Source organism: Girardinichthys multiradiatus, chromosome 19 (assembly GCF_021462225.1).
Source record: "Girardinichthys multiradiatus isolate DD_20200921_A chromosome 19, DD_fGirMul_XY1, whole genome shotgun sequence".
In the NCBI taxonomy this organism is placed as follows: Eukaryota; Metazoa; Chordata; class Actinopteri; order Cyprinodontiformes; family Goodeidae; genus Girardinichthys; species Girardinichthys multiradiatus.
This window is the reverse complement of record NC_061811.1, coordinates 22763719-22783596: the sequence shown is the minus strand read 5'-3', so window position 1 is coordinate 22783596 and position 19878 is coordinate 22763719. Positions and strand designations below refer to the sequence as shown.

General features: G+C 43.8%; 1 protein-coding gene across 1 annotated transcript in view; it reads right to left on the bottom strand.

Moving 5' to 3' along the window:
- Nucleotides 1-1165: 1165 nt before the first annotated feature.
- The window catches only part of ptpn21 (protein tyrosine phosphatase non-receptor type 21), a 28024-nt gene continuing 9311 nt past the window's right edge, over nucleotides 1166-19878 (bottom strand). Inside the window, exons 9-19 of the mRNA XM_047345001.1 lie at nucleotides 19296-19383; nucleotides 18667-18746; nucleotides 17048-17108; nucleotides 16431-16512; nucleotides 14808-16336; nucleotides 13418-13558; nucleotides 7930-8148; nucleotides 7377-7505; nucleotides 4886-5120; nucleotides 4618-4775; nucleotides 1166-4525 (exon numbers count right to left, since the gene is read on the bottom strand). Coding sequence (XP_047200957.1) covers nucleotides 4397-4525; nucleotides 4618-4775; nucleotides 4886-5120; nucleotides 7377-7505; nucleotides 7930-8148; nucleotides 13418-13558; nucleotides 14808-16336; nucleotides 16431-16512; nucleotides 17048-17108; nucleotides 18667-18746; nucleotides 19296-19383 — 2851 coding nt within the window. The 3' untranslated portion in view covers nucleotides 1166-4396. The remainder of the gene's footprint in view (nucleotides 4526-4617; nucleotides 4776-4885; nucleotides 5121-7376; nucleotides 7506-7929; nucleotides 8149-13417; nucleotides 13559-14807; nucleotides 16337-16430; nucleotides 16513-17047; nucleotides 17109-18666; nucleotides 18747-19295; nucleotides 19384-19878) is intronic.

Sequence of the window (19878 nt, the reverse complement as noted above, 5' to 3'; positions counted from 1 at the left end):
AGCACTCTGGGAACAGCCTATTCGTTCAGAAATTTCTTTCTGTGTCTTACCCTCTTGCTTGAGGGTGTCAATAGTGGCCTTCTGGACAGCAGTCAGGTCGGCAGTCTTACCCATGATTGGGGTTTTGAGTGATGAACCAGGCTGGGAGTTTTAAAGGCCTCAGGAATCTTTTGCAGGTGTTTAGAGTTAACTTGTTGATTCAGATGATTAGGTTCATAGCTCGTTTAGAGACCCTTTTAATGATATGCTAATTTTGTGAGATAGGAATTTTGGGTTTTCATGAGCTGTATGCCAAAATCATCCGTATTAAGACAATAAAAGACCTGAAATATTTCAGTTAGTGTGCAATGAATCTAAAATATATGAATGTTAAATTTTCATCATGACATTATGGAAAATAAAGAACTTTATCACAATATGCTAATATTTTGAGAAGGACCTGTATTTGTACATCCCCTCTAATATTTAGTTAAATGTCCCTATGTCCTCGTGGTTTCTGTGGCAAGCTTCTGCCATAATTCTGGCTGAATGTGATAGCTTAATGGTGGCCCACTGTATCTGTTTGGGATAAAGTCCTGCTGTTGGTTTAGGTTAAAGTAAAATCATTTGGACACAGTCTTGCTTCTTTATTATTCCCTCCAGTTATTCCCACTAGAACTCTACAGCATGATGCTGCCACCACCATGCTCGAAAACTGGTGCTGTTTTATCAGGCTTGAAAACCTCACGACTCCTCCAAACAAAGCTCAAACTTTGTCTCCTCCGACCATAAAACATGTCTCCAGAAGGAGTTTGCTTGTCCATGTGGTCCTGGACACTGGTGTTGCAGTATCTTTCCATTTGATGGCTGGCTTGAGCCTTGGTGGTTCCTGATCACTCTAAACAAGTTTTTTTCATCTGAGGGGGGCAGTTTGGGGCAGTTGGTTGAACTCAGACACAGTTGGGTTTCCTAACAGGAAATGCTCCCAGACACATTTAACTTGGTTTTGGCATAGATAAACATTCATGTTTTAGAACAAGTGCACCGAAAATATTTGGATTGTTCTTACAAGCCAGTGGCAACAAGAAGCATGTGGTCAATATGCAACTTGCTAAGCGACCAAATATTAGGGGGCGTGAATGTATAATTTGGACAGTGTGGATAAGAGAAAAATGTGTGCACCTAATTCTTGTTTTTAAAAATGTTTAATCATTCCATGCTGGAAAGTAAACAATTTAAACAAATCATAAAAAGCCCAAAAATAATGATATAAAACACAATGATTGAATGTTAACCTCTGACCTGTGCCATAGATGTGGCCAGTGCAGCTGAGAGTTCATAGACAAGGTAAAGACTACCGACTCAGAAGACTGGAACCGATTAGAACAGTGAATGAGGAGTTAATTATACATATGAAACACAAGCATAAACAAATGTACATCTATTCCAGTTTTCTGTATTATTTCACATAAAAAGGAGAGACCTCTTTTAATCTGTATTAGATTCCTAACTGGAAACCATCTCCAATGCTGTGAAGGTGCTACTGAACGTAGTCATGTATCTGATTTACATGAATAAAAACCTCTTCTATTATTATGAGTCTTCGTTATTGCAGCTTCATAAAATGGACTAAATAACACAAAGTGGCTCAAACCTGATGGAAAAACAACTTATTTAAATACTTTAAATGCTTTCCTCAGTAACAGCAAATTTTCTTTGACACATATAGTTCATAAACATTTTTACAATATCCATTAAATCAGACTTTACAAATTAAAAGAAAAGTATCTGTACAAGGTTAAGCATTTGCATGTTTTAGTTTTTAAACTTCTCTGTAACAATGAAACTAAACCAGTCCAAAGCGTTTTCCTTCCATTCACATCACTGCGTCTTAGAAAAACTTGTCAATCAGGCCACCTGAATAAGTCGGCACCGTCATTTAAAAAAAACTTTTATTTTGTGCCTGTAAACATTGTTTCTGTGTAGTTTAAACAGATTTCTTCATACTATGAATAATCGCAGTGAGAATTAGACTTGGGGTAACTCCGGTCAGCACTGTGCGAGTTCATTAATACCCAGGAGGCCGTTTGTTGAAGTCACTTCTCACCGGGCTGCAAACAACTGGAACTGGAGACGCCCTGTTGGTCAGACTGCGCTCGATGCTTTTGGACTGAGCCCGACAGAACCGAGCTCACTGCTGCGTGTCCTCTTAATTTTTACAGGAAAAAGAAAAATAAAATTACCAGTTTCATTCATACCGCCTTTACAAAAATGTTTTTATCACTTCAATAAATTACACCAAATTAGAAGCATGTCCTTAGCTTTCCAAAACACAGACAAGCTGTACAGTGCCTGGTTTTAAGGCACTATGTAACACAACAGCTTAGACAGTATATTGATTATTTCAGTTATAGCAACACAATTTAACAGTACATCATTAAATACAAAACCCAATTGTTTTAAACCCAGAAACCTGACAGACTCTTTAAAATAAATAGAAGCCTCCCCACAAAATCCCAATCTTCTCTACTTGCTAATTCTCATGCGTCCAGTGTTTTCCAAAGACCAGTCCTCAGCGTCCCTCTTACAGCAGGTGTGTGGTTTTAGAGCTAATCAGAGGTAAAGTGGATTTTGGTAAACACTGCAGATGCTTATTCTCTTATGCAAACAGCCTGATTATTTCTATCTCGATTGTAGGAAACAATCTCAGCTTCAAAAACCAACTTTCTGGGCTTTCCCAACAGAGACGTCTCTCCTTCTTGCAACCATGAAAGCAACAATACAATGCAAGAACATCTAAATGAGGTGAAATATTATCCAAAATATTAAATTCAATTGAAAAAGTGAAACTCTTTATATAGATTTATTACAGTGTGATATCTTTTAAGTGTGAGTCTGGACGATTAAGGCTTACAGCTGAAAAGAAAAAAAAAAATTCAGTTTCATCCAAAAGTTAGAATGTTGCATAAAACCAATAAAGATTAGTTGTTGTTTTTTTTAATACAGAAATGTTATTTGATGATCTACATAATCATGAGGAAGACTGCTTGCTTGAAAGTTGTCCAGCAGGCAGTCACTGACACACTCATCAAGGAGGGTGAGCCACAAAAGATCATTGCTAAAGAACCAGGCTTTCGTTTCTATGCAAGCATGTTAAAAGAAAGTTGAGTGGAAGGAAAATGCACAAGCAACAGGGAGAGAGAGGCAAAGACCATTTAAGAGTTTGGAGGCGATTCATAAGGCGTGGACTGCGGACAAAGTCAGAGCTTTAAGAGCTGAACTGGACTGTTGCTCACTGGTCCAAAGTACTCTTTTCAGATGGAAATAAATTTAGCATTTCATTTAGAAACCAAGGTCCCAGAGTTTGAAGGAGACATAATCCAAGTTGCTTGAGGTCCAGGGTGACGTTTTTAGTCAGTATTGATTTCAGAAGCTAACAAATCTGCTGTTTTATTTAATCCAAAGTAAGAAAACTTGTTTACCAGGGAGTTACTGAGCACCTCTTACTTCCCTCTGCTGACAAGTTGTATGAGGATGTTGATTTACAGCTTCTCCAAACTGCCAAAAGTACCATGACCTCATGTTTGACCAGCAGGCTGCCTGGATCTAAACCCGACAGACAATCTATGGAGTATTGTCAAGAGGAAAAGCAGAAGATCTTCCAGAACACCTCAGCGGGCCACAGACTGATGGCCTTCATGCCACTCCACCCGGATGAGATAACTAATGCAAAAGGAGCCCCTACCAAGTATTAATTGGATGTAATTGAAAGTACATGGGAATATTTTTAGTAGGCTGGTATTTCTGTATTATACTTTTATTTATTGGTTTCATGTAATATTCAAATTTTCTGAGAAAATGAATTTTGGGTTTTGATTTCCTGTCAGCCATATTTCATCAAAAACAAACTGAAACAAATGCTTGAAACACATCACTGTGTGTAAAGTTTCCATGTAGACGTTTCACTTTTTGAATCAAATTACTGGCATACATTACATTTTCAAAGACATTATTTATTAAGATGCATCTATTTTTAATTTCAAAAGTATCCATCAAAAGAACATAAAAGTTTTCAATAAAATATTTGATAAGAGTATTTGTTTTATGCAGCTTAGTCTTGCTTCATTGTGTACACATGGTACTATCAAAGTGCTGGGCTTTATTAAACAATTTGTGTATGTAAAAAAATAATATCTTCAGATAATACTGTTTAAGAGGCAGGTCACAGTCTGAGTTTCTTCATGTGGCGTCTCATCTCTCTCCTATGTCATCATTTTACTTTTTAAAATGAAAATGATTTAATACTTGGCAAATGCAGGGATCAAATTTTGGCGTCCACACTTGGAACAGATATGAGCAGTTGCCTCAGTGCAGCTTGTCATAAATGCTGAATCCTCTCTGCATGATGGGTCGCCCATCAGATGAGCCTGGAGTTGCGGAGGTACTCAATGAGGACCTTGTAGACGAAAGTGTACTGACACAATGTCTGAACCATCAACATCCTCTGATCACGCAGCAGCCTCAGGACTTTTGGGACAGTCAGCACCTGAAACGGACATGGTTCTTAAATAATACTCGTTCAACGACAAACAAAAGATGGTTTTGCTTCCCTCCTCCTCTTTCATGGAGGATAGTTACCTCATTGTGCTCCAGGCAAGCTATCATGAGCTCAGAAAGGATGACAACTCCGGACCGACCCACTCCAGCACTGCAGTGGACCAGCACTGGGTTGGTGTTCTTTGGGTCACTGATGGCGTTTGTATGTCTCCTCACAGACTGGATCTCCTCTAGATATGCTGGAGATGTATTCATACAAAGAAATGGTGGTAAATAATTTTTCTACCATTTTCCTAACAGCAAGTCAAGAATAGGATTTGATCATAAATGACAAACTGGTTCCACTCACTGAGGAAGCCTTTAAAGTCCTCTGGACAGCCATGGTCAGGCCAGTCTGTGTACTGCAGGTGCCAGAGAGTCCTCTCCTGTTCCTTCATTAGGTTTTTGATCTTCAGCCCTGTGGTAGCATAGCAGCCAGACTCTGTTCGGAAGCGCGTGGTTATCCTGAATCGTCCGTAGGTCACCGTGTTGTGCCGGGAGCCAAGACGAGGCCAGTAGCGGAAACTCTTTTCCCGACCGCTCTCCTACAGGAAGACAGTGACGTGAAAAACTTGCATATTGAAATAGGAGTTCCCCAAGGAACCATGTCAGGCCTCATGCTTTTAATTGGTTTCAAAATAACTTTCCAGATCTCTGTCCTGATACCTAATGACATCAGCATATATCTGTAGTTCGATATATGCTGATGACTTTAACCCCAACTTTAGCCCATTCAAATACCTGCAACTGAATTCAGCCACAAACTTGCATTTACGTTACGTTTGAAAATACTGTATTATTTATGCGGTTGAAACGATTATGTTTATATACACCTTTTTTCTCACTGACATTAAATCAGACTAAACGTTTCCTGCTTTAGGTCAGTAAGAATGAATGTCAGTAATATGGGAAAATGTTTTTAGATTTTGATCTTCATATTTAAACTATGACATTTATCTCCTTTGTATTTTGTCTCCTGTTATTTCTTTCCTTATACTGTATGACGTTTTGATCATCCTTCCACAATCTTCTCACAATAGTTTGCTGGAATCTAGGTCCATCCTCCTGGTGGAACTGGTGTAATCGAGTCAGGTTTGTTGGCCGCCGTGCACACCTTTGGCCTCTGGCCATGATTTTTCTTATTGGATTGAGATCAGGGATTTGCACTGTCTCTGTTGTCCACAAGCCACTAATTTAACAGGATGATTAAGGTCCTTGTCCTGTTTGTGCCCAGGGTTATACTTGCTGGCTTTTGTTTTGAAATGTTGCTTCAATATTCCCACATAATCTTCTTTCCTCATGATGCCTCCTGCAAGGTCTTTTTTCCTAATTTCATTTACAATCTGCTTTGATGTCGGATTATGACTTCTTCTTCTCTGAGTGGCCTTTCAGTCCATGTCGTTACAAGACTTGTTTCAGTGTGGATTACACTCTTATCAGCTTCAACCAGCATCTTCGCAATGGCTCCCAGAGGTGTGTTGGCTGACGGCCACGGAGGCTGCTCTGGGCTCTGGTGGGTATCCTTTCCTCTAGAACTCTCGGGGACTAGCCGCCCAAGATAATCTACAATGTCCCCTCATACCTTGGTCCCTACGGGCTCCAACTGCTGGGGTGAACTCGTGCCTGCCCGGCATGTTGGGGCCTCTCTCCTGCTTGGTGCCGGGCCGTCTTGCTGCCGGTGTTGGTGCGGGAGCTCTGGGCTACCAGAGGGACCAGTTCCCAGGCATGGCCTCTTTGGCCTGGGGGCTGCTGCTCCTGTGCCTTGCCGGTGACCTACTTCTGTGAGGGTCATATGGCTGCCCTGGGGTGATGCTTTATGTCTGGCTGCCTGGGACTGCTGCTGCCTTCAGGAGCTGGGTCTACCTGTCCTTTGTTGCTCTTAGGTGCTGTGGATTTCAGGCCTTCTACCGTTCTCACCACACTTACAAATGTGCACTTCGAGGTGACAAACTCACACTCACACACACCCAGTCAACACAAATACACTTATTTCTACACACATGCTCAACCACACTTGCACCCACATACAAAAACACACGATTACTCTAAATGGCTGAAGGTCACACAAACACAGGTTACTATAACATTAGTGTGGCCCGTCTACTTTGATGCTAAATTGAATCTGGAATTAATAAAGTTAACCAAGCAATTAGCATACTGTCTTATAATGTACTTTTTGCAGAGCAAAACTGCCCTGGCACATGTAGGCGACCATCTGCTCCGTATGGTAACACGGCAACAGGACACGTAAAAAAAAAAAAAACCTTTGTTTCGAGATTGATTTGCACATTATACACCAAAACATGTTTATATATGTAACACATACCTCGTCTCCTTCCTGATTGGTATGATGGCTGGACATTCCCAAGGTGTTTATATTTGCTTATAATTGATTACACAGATCAATGTGGCCACTTCAGGCCATCTATTTAAAGTGCGCTTTTAAAATACACCCACAGGTGTGCCTCAGTTTAGCTTAAATGATGAAAATTAACATATCAGAAGCTTACAAACCCTCATCTTCTAGGCCACAATAAATTACTTACAGGCATAGCGATAGTAGTGTATGTAAATTTCTGAATTTGAAGAAAATAAAAGAAAATACATGTCATGATTTTGGCATGTAGCCAATAGAAATATTCTGGGAAATCCTAAACTACATAAAAAAGGAAAAGTTTAGCCTGATTTAATGTCAGATTGGGAGTTACAGTTAAGACTTACAAATTTGTATTATGATAAAAACAATGATATATTAGAGAGTAATTCATATCTTTTTCTCAGGGTGTTAAAAATAAACGCACCTCTTCAGCAGTGACCATGGCGATGATAGCGACACCTTCCTCCCACACCATCTGCCAAAAGTCTGGACATGTGTGTGACAGGGGACCCTGTGCAGCGATGTAGCTCCACTCCTGTCCTCCTAATGTTACCTAATGAGACAAAGACAAGGAAAGGTTTGTGGAAGACCTGACACACTTAAGTGACCAAGTTGTTTCCATCCCTCTAAATACCTGTTTTAAGTATCAGCACTGCCCCAGCCTAAATTCTGGAAAGCGAGTAGCAGAAGAAAATGAGGACTAATGGTGTGAAACCAAAAGTGGGTGTGTAAGTGGTGGGGTCTCGAGATGATCTCAAGAAATAAAATCAAAGTTTATTTTTTCATACCGTCTTTGTGTCAATAATTGTCCTAATGAGAAAAGGCAGCGGCTCTAAATGAATAAATACAGAAGAATGGCAGCTGAGGCTGTTTGAGCCCTTGTTTAACTGGTTTGTTGGTTGAACCTCCATGCCAGTTTTTTGGATCCATAGCTAAAAGGTTTGTGAACCACTGTTAAAGATGTCTGTGTATCATACCTTGATGTGCGACGCATTGATGTAGCCCGTGTTGTTCTCTTTGGTGGGAACCAGCTCCACCCTCGTATTGTCGTAAGGCAGGACGTCTACGAAACGGTTTTTGTCCCTGTTCTCTGGAAGCAGGGCGATGGTGCACTCCACTCCTGGAGGACGCTTAGGAACACTCTCGAACTCTTTCAGCACCTCTCCCATTTCCACATGCTGCTCCAGCAACCTACACTGAAATACACAAACAGCCAACACAATTAAGAAAAAGACTGCTGACGCAACAGTTTTCCAGTAGACAGTCTTCACATAGTGCTGTATCCAACCATGGTAATGGGAAGTTGAGTCGAAGAAAAACCTTTGGTAGATAGAGGTGCACGGTACAAATAACAATCATTGCTTCCTTGAGAAGATTGTAAACCAAAACCAATTTAAGAGTTAGAGGGAGTTTCAGGTGGACTGTACCTGCAGTCATTGCTTCAAGCATCACTTATCCATGACATGGGCTACAGTCACATTCCTTCTTTAAGGCAGCAACTCAACCAGAGATAATATCAGTGTCTCACCACAGGCTAAGAATATAAAGGACTAAACTGTTGCTCCAAAACCCTCGTTTAAGATGAAAACAAATTGAGCATTTCTTTTAAAAATCAAGGTCCCACAGACTGGAGGAAGTGGGCTGGTGTGGGTTTGCTTGTCGCCCCCCAGCTCAGCCGTCTCGTGTTGGAGTTTACCCCAGTGGATGAGAGGGTCGCATCTCTGCGCCTTCGGGTTGGGGAGAGGTCTCTGACTATCATTTCAGCCTACGGGCCGAGTGATAGTGCGGAGTACCCGGCCTTCTTGGCGTCCCTGTCGGGGGTGCTGGATAGTGCCTCTCCCGGGGACTCCATTATTCTGCTGGGGGACTTCAACGCCCACGTGGGGAACGACAGTGACACCTGGAGAGGCGTGATCGGGAGGAATGGCCTCCCCGATCTGAATCCGAGCGGTGTTTTGTTATTGGACTTCTGTGCTAGTCACGGATTGTCCATAATGAACACCATGTTCAAACATAAGGGCGTCCATCAGTGCACTTGGCACCAGGATACCCTAGGCAGGAGGTCGATGATCGACTTTGTTGTTGTATCATCAGACCTTCGGCCGCATGTTTTGGACACTCGGGTGAAGAGAGGGGCTGAGCTGTCCACTGATCACCACCTGGTGGTGAGTTGGATCTGCTGGAGGAGGAGAAAGCCGGACAGACTTGGCAGGCCCAAGCGCATAGTGAGGGTCTGCTGGGAACGTCTGGCGGAGCCCTTGGCCAGGGATGTATTCAACTCTCACCTCCGGGAGAGCTTTGACCAGATTCCGAGGGATGTTGGAGACATAAAGTCCGAATGGACCATGTTCTCCACATCTATTGTCGATGCTGCTGCCCGTAGCTGCGGCCGTAAGGTCTGCGGTTCCTGTCGCGGCAACAATCCCCGAACCCGGTGGTGGACACCGGCAGTAAGGGACGCTGTCAAGCTGAAGAAGGAGTCCTATCGGCTGTGGTTGGCTTGTGGGACTCCTGAGGCGGCTAACGGGTATCGTGTGGCCAAGCGTGCCGCGGCCCGGGCGGTGGCAGAGGCAGAGGCAAAAACTCGGACCTGGGAGGAGTTCGGTGAGGCCATGGAGAAGGACTACCGGTTGGCCCCGAAGCGATTCTGGCAAACCGTCCGGCACCTCAGGAGGTGGAAGCAGTGCTTCGCCAACACTGTTTACAGTGGGGGTGGGGAGCTGCTGACCTCGACTGAGGACATTATCGGCCGGTGGAAGGAGTACTTCGAGGATCTCCTCAATTCTGCCATCACGCATTCCCTGGTGGAAACAGAGGCTGGGGACTCGGGGTTGGACTCTTTCATCACCCAGGCTGAAGTCACCGAGGTGGTTAAAAAGCTCCGCGGTGGCAGGGCTTCGGGGTTGGATGAGATTCCCCCTGAGTACCTCAAGTCTTTGGATGTTGTAGGACTGTCATGGTTGACACGCCTCTTCAACATTGCGTGGCGGTCGGGGACAGTGCCTCTGGACTGGCAGACTGGGGTGGTGGTCCCCCTACATAAGAAGGGTGACCGGAGGGTGTGTTCCAACTACAGGGGGATCACACTCCTCAGCCTCCCTGGTAAGGCCTACGCCAGGGTATTGGAGAGGAGAGTCCGGCCAATAGTCGAACCTCGGCTTCAGGAGGAGCAGTGTGGTTTTCATCCCAGCTGTGGAACACTGGACCAGCTCTATACCCTCTACAGGGTACTCGAAGGTTCATGGGAGTTTGCCCAACCGGTCCACATGTGTTTTGTGGACCTGGAGAAGGCATTCGACTGTGTCCCTCGTGATGCCCTGTGGGGGGTGCTCCAGGAATATGGAATCGGGGGCCCTTTATTAGGGGCCATCCGGTCTCTGTACAAGCGGAGCAGGAGTTTGGTCCGCATTGCCGGCACTAAGTCGGACCTGTTCCCGGTGCATGTTGGACTCCGGCAGGGCTGCCCTTTGTCACCGGTCCTGTTCATAACTTTTATGGACAGGATTTCTAGGTGCAGCCAAGGGCCGGAGGGGGTCTGGTTTGGGGACCAGAGGATTTTGTCTCTTCTTTTTGCAGATGACGTGGTCCTGCTGGCCCCATCTAGCCAAAACCTACAGCATGCACTGGGGCGGTTCGCAGCCGAGTGCGAAGCGGCTGGGATGAAGACCAGCTCCTCCAAGTCCGAGGCCATGGTTCTCGACTGCCAGGGTGGCCTGTCCTCTTCAGGTTGGAGGGGAGTTCCTGCCTCAAGTGGAGGAGTTTAAGTATCTCTGGGTCTTGTTCACGAGTGAGGGAAGAATGGAGCGGGAGATCGACAGACGGATCGGTGCGGCTGCCACAGTAAAGGGGGCGCTGTGCCGGTCCGTTGTGGTGAAGAGAGAGCTGAGCCGAAAAGCGAAGCTCTCGATTTACCGGTCGGTCTACGTTCCTACCCTCACCTATGGCCATGAACTTTGGGTCATGACCGAAAGAACGAGATCCCGGATACAAGCGGCTGAAATGAGCTTCCTCCGTAGGGTGGCCGGGCACTCCCTTAGAGATAGGGTCAGGAGCTCGGCCATCCGGGAGGGGCTCGGAGTAGAGCCGCTGCTTCTCCACATCGAGAGGAGCCAGTTGAGGTGGCTTGGGCATCTATACCGGATGCCTCCTGGACGCCTTCCTCGGGAGGTGTTCCAGGCACGTCCCACCGGGAGGAGGCCCAGGGGACGACCCAGGACACGCAGGAGGGACTATGTCTCTCGGCTGGCCTGGGAACGCCTTGGGCTCCCCCCGGAGGAGCTGGAGGAGGTGTCTGGGGAGAGGGACGTCTGGGCGTCTCTGTTGAGTCTACTGCCCCCGCGACCCGGTCCCGGATAAAGCGGAAGATGACGAGTATGAGTGAACACACAAGAACCTCCAATAAAGTCTGGGCTGCATGTACTGTGCAGTACAGGGACAATTCAGCTTTTAATCTACACTGCTCAAAAAAATAAAGGGAACACCTAAACAACACAATATAATTGCAAGTTAATCAAACTTCTGTGAAATCAAACTGTCCACTTAGGAAGCAACACTGATTGACAATTAATTTCACATGATGTTGTGCAAATAGAATAGACAACAGGGGGAAATCTTTGGCGATTAGCAAAACACACTCAATAAAGGAGTGGTTCTGCAGGTGGGGACCACAGACCTCTTCTCAGTACCGATGCTTTCTGCTTGATGTTTTGGTCTCTTTTGAATGTTGGTGGTGCTTTCACACTCGTGGTAGCATGAGACGGACTCTACAACCCACACAAGTGCCTCAAGTAGTGCAGCTCATCCAGGATGGCACATCAATGTGAGCTGTGGCAAGGTTTGCTGTGTCTGTCAGCGTAGTGTCCAGAGCCTGGAGGCGCTACCAGGAGACAGGCCAGTACACCAGGAGACGTGGAGGAGGCCGTAGGAGGGCAACAACCCAGCAGCAGGACCGCTACCTCTGCCTTTGTGTAAGGAGGTACAGGAGGAGCACTGCCAGAGCTCTGCAAAATGACCTCCACCAGGCCACAAATGTGCATGTGTCTGCACAAACAGTTAGAAACCGACTCCATGAGGACGGTATGAGGGCCCGACGTCCACAAATGGGTGTTGTGCTCAAAGCCCAACACCATGCAGGACGCTTGGCATTTGCCAGAGAACACCAGGATAGGCAAATTCAGCACTGGTGCCCTGTGCTCTTCACAGATGAAAGCAGGTTCACACTGAACACGTGACAATCTGGAGACACCGTGGAGAGCGATCTGCTGCCTGCAACATCCTTCAGTATGACCAGTTTGGCAGTGGGTCAGTAGTGGTGTGGGGTGGCATTTCTTTGGAGGGACGCATGGCTCTCCATGTGCTCGCCAGGTTAGCCTGACTGCCATTAGATACCGAGATGAGATCCTCAGACCCCTTGTGAGACCATATGCTGGTGTGGTTGGCCCTGGGTTCCTCCTAATGCAGGACAATGCTGGACCTCATGTGGCTGGAGTGTATCAGCAGTTCCTTCAAGATGAAGATATTGAGGCTATGGAGTGGACCGCCCGTTCCCCAGACCTGAATCCGATTGAGCACATCTGGGACATCATGTCTCGCTCCATCCACCAACGTCACGTTGCACCACAGACTGTCCAGGAGTTGGCGGATGCTTTAGTCCAGGTCTGGGAGGAGATCCCTCAGAAGACCATCCACCGTCTCATCTGGAGCATGACCAGGTGTTGTAGGGAGGTCATACAGGCACGTGGAGGGCACACACAATACTGAGCCTCATTTTGACTTGTTTTAAGGACATTACATCAAAGTTGGATCAGCTGTAGTGTGTTTTTTCACTTTAATTTTGTGTGTGACTCCAAATCCAGGCCTCCATTGGTTAATAAATTCGATTTCCATTGATGATTTTTGTGTGATTTTGTTATCAGCACATTCAACTTTGTACAGAACAAAGTATTTAATGTGAATATTTCATTCATTCAGATCTAGGATGTTATTGGAGTGTTCCCTTTATTTTTTTGAGCAGTGTATTTTTCTTATTTTTGTGTGCAGAGAATCTTTTTACCAAACTGAAATTTAATTACTGTAAAATATTTACTTACTCTTTTTAAAAAATCGTTCTAATAAGCATAAATGTTGCTGTGCAACACTATTTATATAGAAACAAAGCACACAGCAGCTGTTTTGTTCTTCAAGCTGTTTATTATTATTATGTTTGTAGGACATCTAAAAATTCAGCAGACGTTTTCAGATAGAAACACTATTATTTAGCGAACTTCATTGGCTAATAAATGTGGTATAAATTCACATATGATGTGTTTGAAACTTTCCAACACGTTTCCCGCTTAATAAAAGTGCACATCAGACGTTTATGAAGACCAACAAAACCTGCGACTCCAGTTGGTCAGCAGTTTAACCTCAGAGAAACATTTAGCGCTTTAGTTTTGAGTGTCAACATGAAAAGTCTGCTGAACTTACTTTCTCATCGTTGGACGGTTGTTCTGGCTCGTCTTTGACCTCGTTCTGAACCACTTTCCTGGACACCGACAGGCCATTGTGACGGGCCAGCTTCAGAGGGCCCATCTTCCTCATCTCTGACCTGGATCCTTTCTTCATCCCCTGGTGCGACAGAGCAGAGACAGAGAAAAAAATCAAGGTAAATACATAGAAGCTTCAGCGAGAGACTCTAGACAGGCGAGGGGTGGGACAGCACTTGCTTGTTGATTGTTTTCTGGAACAATGTCACCTTTCCAGTTTAGCAAGGAAGCAGAACAGCATTCTTTTTCAAACAGTCAACCTGAAACTTATGCTCATCAACTGCAGCTGAAACAAACTTCCACCCATTGTACATATTAATGAGAAAATGAACATATCTATTTTTAGAACTGATCTGCAGAGAACTGTGGTTCTCAGAAACGCTACAATGCAGCATAAAATAAACTATGACAACTTGTGTTTATGCGATCACAGCTGCTGACACACTATTCCTTCCACACTATGCAATCAGAGATAACCATCTTGGCTTCATTTTTAACATGCCAGCTTTCATCGCTAATCTTAAAAAATGTCTGCTATGCTGTCACCCCGGTTCTCTATGTCTAAACGCTGACCTATTGTCTTCTGGTTGTCTGCTCTCTGTTTCTTATGCTTTTCCTGCCAAGACTTTCACTTCTGAATGCTTTCAGGAAACATTTTATCCTATTATCAGACATTGAACGTTGGCATGCAGGGCTACTCATTTCTGGTTTTTTTACTTCAAGTTATGAAAACACCTGTTTATTATTTTACAAAAAATAACTAAAAGATTTTGATAAAAAAACTAAAGGGTTCCTACACACCTTCAATGTCAAAACATAATACATTTTCAAATTCAAATTTTTTTTTAAGCCAATTTTTCAAATACAGATTCAAAACTTTAATTTTATGGCAGATATTTTGACAGTAGATAGGTAAAAAATGTGGAACCTGCAAAAACCAGACTGTTAGGAAAATTAATGGTTAGCTGGGCAGAAGAACAGGTGAATGGATGGATGAATGGATGGATGGATGAAACAATGGACAAACAGATGGATGGACTGATGAAAGGATGGACAGGAGGATAAATGGATGAACAGATGGAAGAACGAACGAATGGACAAACAGACAAAGTACAGATGAGATGGGGAATTGACAACGTTTAAATTATGAGATTAGAAATTAAGTCTAAAAATATAAATTTCTCCATGCTATTTTTCCTTTTTTCGTACTCATCCAGACTTGGAAAACACCATGAATCAAATCCCTTATCTTGAGCCATTTCCAGACTATGTAGGAACCCTGATATTAATAAAATTCCATAAGAAAAACAGCTTTTAGAAAAGGAACTCACCGGAGGAGGTAAACCCTCCAATGTTTCACCTCCAGCAGGCAGAGCAAACCCAGGCCCCTTACCAAAGTCTTTTTTAGGCTTTTGATGGTCATGCTCACTCACATCCCCCTCTGACACTGAGGGCATAATTTCAGGTTGCCTTAAATCTGACAGCAGGTAAAGCGGCTCTCCTTTGTGGATGCGGGGGTGAACTTTATAAACTAAGGAGCTGGTTATGGAAGGGTCCAGGGCAGACCCTATGGGATATGCGGGAGGCGGCTCCTTTGGAATCTGTTGCTGTGTCGTCAGAGAGGAAAGTGATGTCAGGCTGCGATGCTGCTGTGATGGCTGCTCCAGAATAATCCCTGAAACTGCTTCCTGTGAAAGAGGAGTGTGACGTCCACTATCATCCTCTAGCTCTTCATCTTCTCCACTACTATGAACTAGCATAGTTGCATCAGACAGGGACTTTTTGTGTCCATACTGTGCACCCTGTTTTATGTCTCCACCCTCCCCTGTCTTAGTATGTTCTAAAAACACATTAAGCTGGGACCCCAGGGATTGACCATCATGCACCACAGGAGGCGGAGTCGCTGCTTCTGCTGCAGAGGAGGACATAGTTCTCTCTTTGACCCTCACCGCCTCCAGACTGTGAGCCAAACCAGCAATCTCGATGGAGTTTCGTTTTTGAGCGTGGTATGGCTGTCGATGCGGGGTCCCGCTGAAAAGAGGCTCTGAGACCTCCTGTAAAGAGTGTGCAACAGGCAGGCTGTCCTCTTGGAAGGTCTGGACAGAGTGATGAATGCGTCTTGTGATTATCAGGTCTGGATTGCTGCTGCTGACATAGAGGTGACGAGACAGGTCAGGTGTGCTGTTAGCAGGACGTGGATGAGCATATGGGTAAGGTGGTGGTGGCCGGTAGACTTGAGTTCTCATGATGTTAGGGGCCGGATACTCCTGCGCCTGTTGTAACTGGACGTTTGTGAGCTCTGGGACACTGACTGCTCCAACAACAGGCCTTCGCTCTGCGGGGTAGGGGTACGGAGAGGGGCTGTGGAAGCTGGAGCCGAGATGAAAGGGATATTGGTGATGCTGGGATGTCCCACCATATTCTACTCTTATCTCTGGTTGGCTGTAAACTAGAGGGTCTGGTCTGCTGTAAGCATACGAGTTTCCAATGTTTAAGTTCCTCATGGAGTGGCTCTGCCGATGCTCTTGAGCCAAAATCATTCCTCCCCCTATACCTCTGCTCTTCTGCCGCATCACCGTCTCATAATCAGGAGTGGCACGATAAGAAGGTGGGATGAGAGCACTGTGACGATGAGAGGGAACATAATCTGGCCTGGTGATGTCACTTGTAATAGATGGGTTGGAGGACATAGGTGAAGGCTGAAGGTAGTGCTGGGGATTGTTCAGAGAGCTGGTGCTGTGGGCGCTGTACACGCTGCCGTTACGTAGACGCCCGCCGCTGCTGTATTCCAAAGGAGAGCGGTCCAGGCTGGTCTGAGAGTGGTAGTAATAACCGTTCTGAGTGTTCACGTACAGGTTATCTAGAAGAGAGTGAAAGCATCCGAAGTTGAACACGGTTCTGATGGACTCCTACTCAAGCTCTTAGCTGAAAGCTTATTTATAGTCAGTGTTTACCTTGTGATGATGTGTAAGGCTCAGTGAAATGGCCATTGTAGTGCATCTGTGGAGGAGGCATCATATAGGCCTGTGGCTTAGGCTGCAAATAAACAAAGCTCTTATAATTACTGAGAGTCAAACGTTTCTAATAAATATTTCTATTAAAATTTATATTGAAGTGGAAATACATAAATGTTTCATCAATTTATGAAATAAATAAGTAAATGCTTAAATAAAATGTATATGTTTTTATGTTAAGCCCATACAGTTATTATAATTATAATTAGGAGGTATTTATTCCATTTTAATTATTTTAAACTCATGTGTTGCAGTTCATTTTATCTTTATGTATCACCCTTGTCTTGATATATTCTAAAAACACATTAAGCTGGGAGCCCTGGGGTTGACCAGAGGCTCTGAGACCCCGTGTAAAGACCTCGGAGCTGGCTGGCCGTCTGTGTTTAAATTTAAAATGTTTTGGGTTTTTTTTAAATAAGTGATAAACCTTCAATTTTAACAAACATGTTCTAAAATATTAACCAGAAATTTAGCAGGTAACATTGCATACACCTGTGTTAGATATCGCATAACATAGAACTGATACTATTGTACAAGTGTGTAGTGGAAGATGTTACCAGAGATATTCTTGTTGAAGATCTCCGTCTAACTAGGTTGACCGCTGTAGGTGGAGTTTGGCTGAAAAACAAAAAGAAAAAGAAAACAAACGTTGTCAAAAAATGGAACTACTATAATTTTACCTGTCCTACGAATACGTTATAACTCTATTAACCAGAAAATGTATTTTATTCAGCGCACCAGAAAGCTTCATGGCCTGTAGTCTAATGATCATAAAAGCATAATGAGTTGTTGTGAGATTAAAACTGGTTTAAAAAGAATTTTCTTTTAGAGCGTATTTGTGGTGGCTTGAAGTTCAAACTGTGTTTGATGTAAGAAAAAAGAATCTATAAATAATGCTATAATACCAAATGTATTAAGACACACATAAACTTTAATGGCATTGCATTCTCAACAAATGGGTTTTTAAATATATTGCTGAACCTTGCTTTATGCAGCCATATTGGAACAAGGTGACTCAAAGCAATCATGCGACCACATTAGAGAAACAGATTTCTAGTGATGCCGTCGGCCACTATCAAAGTGCTGGGGACAAGAAGGAGAGGAGGAAGAGATGGCAGCTGTGACCCTGGAGTGGAGGCTGACCCATCCACAATCCTCCACATCCACATCCTCCTCCGCTTCTGAAGACCCACCATGATAGAACGCTCCAGGGAGCTCACCACAATTTGTTTATAGCCCTAGGTCCAGTTGTGAGCCAGAAGAGAACTCGGACAGATCTTCCTTTGGACATGTACTAATATCAATGAATATTCTGCTTTAAATGGAGAGAAGAATCAGGCATCAGAGTAGTACTGCGCCTTAGAGTATACAGCTACTTTCTACTGCAAAAAGGCGTAATTCATTGCTCCAGATAACACGTCTCCACTGCTCTGGTGTGCAGAGCTGGCATGCTTTACACCACTGTTTGGCCATGGTAAACCCATCCACGGAGATCTTTGCACGGTTTTTGAGCTATTTTATGTGGCCTAGCACTCCATGACTGAGTTGCTCTTGTTCTCAGTTACTTCCGCTTGATTTTAAAATACCACTAGCAGTTGACTGTGGAATGTTTAGTAGCAAGATTACCGCAAATGGACCTTTTGCACAGGTGGCCTCCTATTGTGGAACCATGCCTAAATTCACCGAACCCCTGAAAGCGACCCATTCTTGCACAAATGCTTGTAGAATCTGTCTGCATACAGATTTTATACACATGTGGCCACCAAAAGTAATTGGCATACCTAGATTTACAAATATGTCCCAATGCTTTAGGCAATATAGAAGGCTTTTACTTTTTACTATGCCCACCACAAGTACAAGAGGCCAGCACGATTAAGAGTCTATTAGTGCTGGCCTCAGGTGGATAACCTGTGAGATCACACAGGCAGTGGGTGGCAGTCTTGCTCACCACTTATCTGAAGGCAGAGATGTACGAGAGAGCATTGGAAAACGAGGAAAAGATAGAGTGAGAAGGGACTTCTGGGAGCCCTCAGGAGGCAGGGGGGAACACTCCTCTCTGAAGAGAGAGGAGGAGAAACGGAAAGACATGAGGTAACAACGAAGAGGAGAAGCATGCAGGAGGCAAGTGAGGAACAAAGAGACCGGAACCAGGCTAGACATGTTGCAAAACACTTACAGGTTACTCTTGTTGATCTTATAAAACTTGAGTCTGGCCAGACACATCCGGCATACATATTTAGAAGTTTCCATGTCCTCCTATAAATAAAGAAAGAAAACAAATATATGAAACTGCAAGACATAATGTGCAGAGGTAAACTTACTTAGATGTGTTCAATTAGAAGAGTGCATTGTAAAGGTATACACACCCCCTAAACTCTTGCATATATTTCCCCTTCTCACTGATGATCTCTAACAAACCTCTGAAGCCTTCACAGAACAGCTGGATTTCTACTGAGCTTAAACTACAAACAAATGGACTCAATAGGGGACTTCTAAAAGCAACTGGGCTACACTAGATTTTCTAACCCTAACCCATACCACACATTTTAAAATGTAAATCATTGTCCACACAATATTCTGTGTTTCATGTAAAACCCAAGTAAAATATATTAAGGTTTGTGGTTGTAACTTGACAAAATGTGTTTCTGAAAGTGGTATGTGAAACATCCTAAAAATATGTTGCGCTCACAAAAGGAGCATTCAGATTAGCTAGTGGTGAAATCCATGATGAATGCAAAAACCACAGTTTAGCAAAATAAAAGGAAACAACGTTACTGACGATGGGCTGAGAAGAGACAGACTTACGGTCTGGAACTGAACACTCTCCTCTCTGTTGCTGAGCTCCAGGCCAAAGAAGGACCTATTGTGACTCATGTTGTTAATTTCATGCCACCTGAACAGGCAGTTAAAATAACAGGGGATAGAAAAGAAGATGTTACTGCTGTCAAACGGACACAGTGCTCAACATTTACTAAATGAAAAATGATGGGAGCTCTAAAATATCTATAAAACATTCTGTCCTTTTCCTACAATACTTGTCACTTACGCATTAGGCTGTCAAACAGTTTTCTACAATGTCTTTCAGTTATCTACATGAATCATTTCACTGTCAGCTCCATTAAATTAGACAGAGTGAAAAGGAAACTGCGTTTTTAAAAGTAGCAGTGGCACAAATCTTTTATCTATCCCAGCAGGTTTAATTATTCACTGCAAAGAGTCACCGTTTACAGGATGACTGTAATTAAGCATGGGCCAGTGTGCCATTCTCACGCTATGATAACCTTCAGTAAAAATACACATCGCAAAATAAATAAAACATGATCCTACTGCTTTAATTCAAAACAGCAGAACAACAAATATTCCTCCAGCTGAGAAAATACTATAACAT